Source organism: Apaloderma vittatum, unplaced genomic scaffold, assembly GCF_000703405.1.
Source record: "Apaloderma vittatum isolate BGI_N311 unplaced genomic scaffold, ASM70340v1 scaffold18922, whole genome shotgun sequence".
Classification (NCBI taxonomy): Eukaryota; Metazoa; Chordata; class Aves; order Trogoniformes; family Trogonidae; genus Apaloderma; species Apaloderma vittatum.
The window spans coordinates 97598-106359 of NW_009703355.1; the positions used below are offsets into that span (position 1 = coordinate 97598).

The 8762-nt window shown below is 45.3% G+C and overlaps 1 protein-coding gene across 1 annotated transcript in view; it reads left to right on the forward strand.

Annotated features, from left to right (window-relative positions):
- LIMCH1 (LIM and calponin homology domains 1) overlaps positions 1-8762 on the forward strand; it is a 111549-nt gene that overhangs the window by 86074 nt on the left and 16713 nt on the right. The window contains exons 13-17 of the mRNA XM_009864609.1: positions 2985-3053; positions 3426-3519; positions 6386-6558; positions 7212-7317; positions 8554-8628. Of these exons, the coding sequence (XP_009862911.1) occupies positions 2985-3053; positions 3426-3519; positions 6386-6558; positions 7212-7317; positions 8554-8628 (517 nt within the window). The remainder of the gene's footprint in view (positions 1-2984; positions 3054-3425; positions 3520-6385; positions 6559-7211; positions 7318-8553; positions 8629-8762) is intronic.

An 8762-nucleotide genomic window follows, 5' to 3' on the forward strand; every position in this document is an offset into this window, starting at 1 on the left:
AGAGAGCTCCCCAGTGAAGTTGACTTAATTTTTTTTATAAATTACTTACTAATCAATTTTGTATTTTTAGCTGTATGTCACTAGCATTTAATTGCTCAGCAGAGGGAGGAGGAAGAGTCAAGTCTTGTGAGCAGGAACAGAACTTCTGCAGCATGCCATTGCAAAATTCAGTTTTTCCTTCAGCACATAGTTAGCTTTTTTTTTTTTTACTGCTCTTTAAAAATTTCCATAAATAACATCTATGTCTATACCTGTCTATACCTGGTTCAGCCTCCTAGATATAGGTTATGGGTAGTTTCAGTTACCGTACTTGTGCAGGATAGCTACATGACACAGCGCCCTGTTCAGGTTCCTGAGGTAACTAGACCCAGAGGCAATAAAAATGCATCGTGTCTGTGCATTTGCTGAGCTTTCTACACCCTCTGAGAGGCCAATGTGGCTCTGCTCTTTCCCAAAAAAAATTGCAGCTCTCATCGGCATTTAACGCTGTTTAACACTTTTTGTATCGGCCCAGGTTTATCATTGTTTGTAACTTTAAAGCTTCTGAGGTTGAAATTAAAGCTGAATTTCTTTTTTTAGGGGGGGGAAATTTTTTATTTTGGACAATTGCTTTTTGAGAGTGGAGGGTGGTTTCCATTGCTTTACTACTAGTAGTAATAATAATATAAACATTAGTAATTGAAATTTGCAACAATTTCTTTGGAAGAGCTTAAGCTTTGGAGCAGGGCGTTGAAGTAGGTGCTTCTTGCTTTTCCAGTTAAAACTTACCTTGTTTAGGGCAAATCTTGAGCTCTTGATAATAGTCATTTGTTTAGCTTTAGTAGAGATTTGTAGGTTGACAGAATAATTCAGGTTGTAGGTCTCTAGCTGAATCTTCTGCTCAAAGCAGGATCAGACATGAGATCAGACCGTGTTGCTAAGGGCTTGGTCATTCAAGTCTCGAAAACCTCCAAGGACAGAGATGGCATAACCTGTCTAGGGAGCCTGTTTTGCTGCCTGGCTGTCCTCATGGAGAAAATAAGTGCTTATTTCTGTGCTGAGCACGGCTGTGAATGGTTTTTAGTAGCTTCTTCTCTGGCTGGTGTCGTGTTAGGAGCCAGAATTGAAACTGAAGGAGATGTTTTCTTCTGTTGTAGTGTTCTGCTGGGGCTGTTGGTGAGAAAATTCTCAATGAAATACAGGCAAGCACCAAGATGGACTGGGGAGTGGAGAGGGGGGTTATATGGGAGAAAAAAGCACCAGAATGGCAGGAGCCAAATATCTGGGGCACAAGATTTGCAGTCTTTGGAGCATTTCTCTGAGGCCTGTTTTCTAGCCTGTGCTTCATCTCCAGCAACTGTCCCTCCTTGGAATGTGTGACACATGGAGGGGGAGCTCTGTGCCTTGTTTGTTCTTGGTACACGTGAACTCACAGGTGGACATGGTGGAGAGGACGTGGTCAAACTTTCCGTGCTGCCTTTTTGGAGTATTTTTGGGTGTATTTCACCCTCTGCCTCATGCTGTTTGAGAACCCCTTTTAGGCAAGAGGGAGGTATGTCCAAAGAAGAGCAACGAAGCTGGTGAAGGTTCTATAGAACAAGTCTTCTGAGGAGCAGCTGAGGGAACTGGGGTTGTTTAGCCTGGAGAAGAGGAGGCTTAGGGGAGACCTTATTTCTCTCTACAACTACCGGAAAGGAGGTTGTAGCAAGGTAGGTGTTGGTCTCTTCTCCCAAGTAACAAGCCAGAGGACAAGAGGAAACCAGGGGAGGTTTAGATTGGATATTAGGAAAAAATTCTTCACTGAAAGGGTTATCAAACACTAGAACAGGCTGCCCAGGAAAGTGGTTAAGTCACCCTCCCCAGAGGTATTTAAAAGACACACAGGCATAGTGTTTAGTGATATGGTTTAGTGGTAGACTTGGCAGTTGGACTCAATGATCATAAGGATCTTTTCCAATCTAAATGGTTCTGGTGTGTCAGTGCCTTGCCTGGGACAGAAGATTCAGACGGGCAGAGTGCAGTGAAGAGCGCTGGGCAGCGCGGAGGATGGCAGGCAGCCAGCCCCAGCAGGCACCGGAGGAGACGCGCTGCCACTTCTCGAGGTTCGTGGCCGTGATCTGGCGCCTGTCCTGCTGTGAGGTGACGGCACAGCCCTTGGCAGACACAGGCTCCTTCTGTTGTTCCCAGCACTGCTCACTGCCCACTGGGCTTGCCCGGGTCTTGGCCCCTGGCCACAGCCCCACACTGGTCCCTACTGCTTCCTCACAGGGCATCTTCCCAGGCACATTCCTTGCCCCTCTCCAGAGTATACCTCCCTCCAGAGAAGAGAAGACAGGCAGGATTTCTCGAGCTCTGCCAACAGCCAAGCTCTCTGGAGTCAAAGTGTATCCACAGGCATTGGTGTCCTGTTGACACTGCCAGCAAACGTCCCTGGTGACCAAGCTGTGAAAGCCCTGGTCTACTTTTCATGGAGCAGGCAGGGATGAAGGGCCATAGGCTCACGTGGGTCTGCAGAGATGGGAAACAGGATCCGTGCTGAAGGTGGAGACCTGAATCCTGCCCCCAGGAAAGAGGAAATTTCATCAGGTTTCCTCCCTTGCAGCTGTTAATAAGATGGAGGGGTGGGAGGAGAACAGGAAAGCGAGCCTACAATAGGCTATTTCTGAAATGTTACTTTTTCTTTCTAAAAGTAGTCTGCTTTTTTTATTTTCCTCTGTTGAATGTGCCATTTTCTAGATTGGTTTGCCGCAAATTTTTTCTTGATTTGTCTGCTGGGAAGGCGGATGTATGGTGGATGCTGCTAAATAGATCAGCTGAAGTGCTGCCCTTGTTTTGACAGTGTGGTTTCAGCTCTGCAGCAGCCTTGCACTGGGTCAGGAAGCTGGCTTTTCAAAAGGATTTGGATTATTGGCTCGATATGCTCTCACCATATTTTTTCAGTCCTCTCTTAATAGTGTTTCAAGTATTTCATTACCTTTAATACTGACTCTGTCTTTTCCCTTCAGATAACAGATTGTTTAGACAACCGTGAAATAAAGGAAGTATTTAATTACTTTGCCACTTTTCAAGCCTTAGTATGTGCTATGTATTCACTAATGCATACATTTTTGTGTTATTCTGGAAGAGGAAACTAGGGGTGGAATGTATGCTTATCTCCAGCTAACACAGTCCAAGATAGCTCCTACAGCCTTTTAAAATTGTAGGCTATTCCAAACCAACTGCATGATGGTTGCTGATGAACAGTTTGAAAAGGAGATTAAAGCCCAGCAATTCAACACCCGAGTGACACATATTCCTGCAAAACGTACTCCCCAGCTCCCTGCTGAGCTCTAAACCAATCCAGTTCAAACACATTACAAAGAAGCAGCAAGTACTGCCTTGAGGAACTAACACATGCTTTTATTTCCACTGTACTCCCTGTGTTTCTACTGTATTATTCTCTGCAGGCCTCCCCATTGGAAGCAGACAGAGCTGCCAGCCAGCAGGTCGAGACCAGCCCTGGAAGTGTGGGACCTGCCAGCCCAGCGTGCCCATCCCCAGGTGGGTTGTTGGTTGTTGCTGCTGCCCTCCCCTGCCTCTGCCCACCGAGGTGGCTGGGGTTCAGGCGCCCCCTGCAGCAGGCGACCAGGAAGTGTGTCTGCAGCAGCACCAAGAGGGTCTATTAGAAAATGCAGATGTCAGAAATCTCCACATAAGAAAGATCATAGAATCATAGAATTGTCAGAGTTGGAAGGGACCTTAAAGATCATCTAGTTCCAACCCCCCTGCCATGGGCAGGGACATCCCCCACTAGATCAGACTGCCCAGAGTCCGACCCAGCCTGGCCTTAAACACTTTCAGGGATGGGGCTTCCAGCACCTCTCTGGGCAACCTGTGCCAGTGTCTCACCACCCTCATGGTGAAGAACTTCTTCCTGACGTCCAATCTGAACCGATCCATCTCTAGCTTCAATCCATTCCCTCTAGTCCTATCACTACCCGACATCCTAAAAAGCCCCTCACCAGCTTTCCTGTAGCCCCCTTAAGATACTGGAAGGCCACAATAAGGTCTCCTTGGAGCCTTCTATTCTCCAGACTGAGCAACCCCAACTCTCTCAGCCTATCTTCATAAGAGAGGTGCTCCAGCCCTCTGATCATCCTCGTGGCCCTTCTCTGGACACACTCCAACACGTCCATATCTTTCTTGTGCTGTAGGCTCCAAAACTGGACACAGTGCTCCAGGTGGGGTCTCATGAGGTATATATATTTTTTTTTACAGTAAGATCAAGCATTCACTGCAACAGCATCCTGAGGGATGAGGTAGGGCCTGCACAGCTGGAGGTTGTTAAGGTGCAGCTGAACAGGGTAATCTCCTCTGGGCTCACTTTCCCACAAAAGGTGGGACCAGATGAACTTTTGAGGTCCCTTCCAACCTAGGTGGTTCTGTCATGTGGTTGAGATGACCCACCTGACGGCACATGGATCAGAAAGTGAGTTATCTGCTTTGCCATGTGTGTGACTGAAAAGCTGGCACCACAGTGTGCTGTAACCAGAAAGCAATCAAGGCAGAAACTATCAGTCAGTAATAGCTTCTGTTTAATGCACTTTTTTCTCGCCATGAAATATTAAGAAATGGGAAAGGAGAATTAGAAGGGGCACTTCAGTCATAGGGGCTTTAAATGGACAGTATCATGCACACTCTTGATTTTCTGCTTTAAAGCCTTTGTGCATGATTCCTACTCTGGGGAAAGGGTTTTACTAGTAAGATTTGAAGCTATTGTTTTACAGAAGGTGTTTCTTGAGTAGGCATTTTGTCTACTGCCTGATCTTGTACTAAATTCATGGTCTGTTTTGGTTGTTTGTTTTCTAAAATGAGTCTATCAAAATTCAGCTTAAAGTAGGTATTTAAATGTGATCTCTGGCTGTAATTGGTGTATAAGCATAGTGGCCCTATTTGGTGAAGATAAATGTGACTTAAACCAGTTGAGCTTTGCCCTCAAACGTGAATGGGCTATCCTTCCCCCAAGATTAGAAGCATATCCAGCCTTTTCTTTATGTGCTGCAAGACTGTGAGGCACATAGGCTGTTAGCAAGGGCTCATTAGCTGACTTAATTACTTTGGCTCACAGATGCCAAAGCACAGAGGTTAACAATCTTGGATTGCACCTGGCGGGTGGTGTAGAGGCTGCAGTCTTGTGGTGAACCCCAAATTCTCCTCTCAAGAGTCAGCAGTGATGAGCTGGTGATATTTGTCTACAAATCACAAAGCTACCTTGTCTCAGGCTCCACACCTGTGAGAAATGCTAAACATTAAGTATTGATAGCAAAGTTTAATATTGGCTGACAAGGCAAACAGAGATAGCATCGTGAAAATTGAGATGTAAAGGAACATGTTTTTCCATTATGTCTGCTTTGGAGGGGTAGATGTGGTCCAAACTGTGTGACATTCTGGTAGAATAAGCAACCTCCTTTGCCATGCAGTATAAGCCAGATACTTCCATGGTGTGACCCCTACATCACTAATGGTGTGGGAACTACTCCAAAGTGGTGTGCATCTGCCTGGCAGCAGGGGCGGCTCTTGTCTCTACTTGTGTGTGGATTCTTAGTGGAGCCTTGGGGTGTGCCTCTTTCTTACCTCACTCTCCTAGCCTGTCAAAAGAGGTATATTCAGAAGCTACCACCGCTGCCATGAATGGAGAGGGAACAGGATCTGAAGCTGAGATTCTGCTTTGGAGATTAGAAAGATGCACTGCCTGGGATGCTGGCAATTGCTCTGCGTCCAGAGATGGAAGCTGACAGTAGTCCAGCTGTCACAGGCCTCAGCTGTAGGTACATGTGGTCTTGGTCCTTCTCACATAAACCAGCATCAACTTCTTGGGTTTTTTTTTAAGAACTGAATGTCAACAAGGTTATTCCAGACCAAGGCTTCCTGTTTAGCATGGTTTGCTGTCTGATGTTTGACTGATGTGGTTTAGTGCAAACAGGCAAGCTGAAATATCCTCCAGGGCTGACAGTGCCCATGTGAACTGTGGTAACATCTTAGGATAGGATTCATCACCCAACTTCAGTAAAGAGATCTGTACCTCAGTAGGTAAATTTTAGGTTACAGCTCATCTCAGCCAAGGAGGAGTGTCTGAAATAGTCTAGGTGACTCTTCCCCAAGAACTGCTTCTCTTTGTTCATCATGAAGGGTGTCCCATGATGCCCGAGTGTAAGCACCTTACATTTTGTCAGGTAAATTCTACTCTTGCCTTCTCTGAGAGATTAGTTTTGCCTGTGTTGAAGGAAGAAGATTATTTTTTTCAAAATATCCAGTAAATGGTCTCACAGTATATCCAGCAAGAAATTTGATTCTAAGAAGTAGGTTTACATTTTATTTGAAAAAATATCTTGACCTTGAAGCATTATCTCTTATATGTATGAATTAGGTTCAGATCAAAAGCAATTCAAGTCAACTGCAGCTTGTGCCAGCCCTGTCGTGAAGAGATTAGAATTTCTTCCTGCGCCTGTCCCTTCAGAGGAAGCTGCTTCAAGTGAGAAAGACGTGAAGAAACCTGAAAAGGAGCAGCAGAAGGAAGCAGAGCTCCCTGCTACACCAGAGGTACCTACAGACAAGAAAGAGAGAGAACGAGGGGGGGAGAAGAATCTCACAGAGAAATGTTTCATGCGAAAATTAGTATTTTTTTCTCTGTATAATGTCACTTCAAGAGTTTGCACAAAGCAATCTGCTTGCAGATGACCCTGGAGGATGGTTTCTGTGCCAAATCCTATAGTCATGAGAGAGCTACCCCTCCAAAGGAGGTCCCCAGTGTCTGCTTGTAGCGTTTGAACCTGTAAACTGACTGGAGCAGAAATGAGAATTTAATTGGCAAACCCTAGTCCCACTGGGTCTTGGGAGGACAGAGTATCCAGAAGGGATAGACACTTGACCTTGTCCACTTGAAGTGCTGAACAAGTGCAGGTGGTGGCAGAGGTAAAAAATGGCCATGACCATACTGCTCTGTCAGGTGATTTAGATCTTGGTCCTGGGTTAGGATCAGCTTTACTGTGCCAGGGCAGCATGAATGTCACCAACAAACAGCTGCTGGTTATCTCCAGGACTTCAGTACTGCAACTTCATGTTGTAATTCTGTGGATAGGGGCTTCGTTTTTGGTGCTATTTATTCAGAAAATAAGTAGAAAGGGTTTAAGTTAACCTTTGATTGAACCTGCTGATTTTTGAATGCTATTTTCTGATTCCAAATGTCTGAACAGGTAATGAAACCAGAAGCCCTGGAACAAGAAGGGAGTGTAGTGTTGCCATTTTTAAAGAAACTACCTGAGACCAGCCAAGTTACTCTGCAGAATTCTGGTCTACAAGGTGAGCCAAAACCTTTGGACAACCTAGCTGGACAGTAACTGAGTATGTGTTCAGGGAGAAGTACCTAATCAGTGGCTTGGAGGGTTTGGGAGTTAAAGTTGCATCTAACTGGTATTGATATTGTGGCTTCTGTGATGCAAAGGACTCTTCTCACTGTTCCACTTAAAATGGCAGAATTGTGACACAAAGGAGTGGGACAGGGAGAGCCCTGTCTTGCACTTACCTGGCCTAGCAATAAAAGCTGTATGACGTCAATGAGTTAATATTCATTTTATTGTATTGCATTATCTTTTATTAGTACTGCTTCTCACAGACGAAAATGGCTTAGCAATAGGTTTTATCTCACAGTAAAATCTTCTGGAGATCAATTCTTCACTCAGCTGCTCATATGGATGCACAGCAGAATTGTCATAGATGAACAATACACTTATCTGGCCATGTCCCTGAATTTGATCTGTGTCCATCCTGAGTTCTTGCAAAGCAGAATTTAATTATTTTTTTTGCTTTCATTACAAACTTTTGCTTGAGATTGATAATGTTTAGTGGTTCTATTTTAGATTTAGAGATGCATGTGTGTAGATATCATGAAAGAGAGGGAGCAAGTTCATCTGAAGTTTTCTTACCCCTGAGAAGGTATTAGGTTTTTAGTTTATGGATAGGTAATATACTGATTATCCTAGTGTTTTCAAGATTGAAATTACTGAAGACAATCCACTGTGGGAAGTGGGATTGTCTGAAAAAGAATAGGAATCTCACTTGTTTTAAGTGGGGAGGTGCTTTGAGAACAGTATCATTTTATGTTAGACATGAAGCAATCCAAACATCAAGTGACAGAATGTGGCTCCATCTCCTGTTTTCTGAGCGATGCTGAAACACTTGGCTGCTCTCTAGTGTTCCCAGCACGTACAGCGCTGAAACGATCACAAAAATCCTTTAAAACCTGTGTCTGCAGTAGACATGAATGCGAGCACCAAAGACTTGAAGAGGTGGCTGCCCTTGACTGGCATTGCCATGCTAGAACTCTCGCATGAAGTTCAGTGCCACGTTACAAAAGTGACACGTAAATACGGGCAGTCCGTGTGATCCACAGGTCTGCCGTAAACTATCTGCGATGGGCGAAAGTGGTTGTAGTCAGAACCCCTCTCCTGGCTGAAGTGGCTCGAGTCTGAGAGTCCGTCATCGCCTTTTGACCACGCTGTGTTGTTTCTTGTTTTGTCTCCGTGCCGTTGCCTGCAGAGCCGCCCCGCGGGGCCGCGGTTCCGCTTAGGGTTCGCAACAACTGGCGGCGCTCACAGTTTTTCTCGCAGTCAGGTAAATGTGGCGCTAAAGACCAGCTTCAGCCCTTCTGCTGCCTCCAGTCGTAGGTGTCTTCAGACGTGGGGCTGGGGCGAAAGCTGATGATCACGGGGACTTGTTCTGCCTCTCGCTTCCATAGAAAAGTGTCT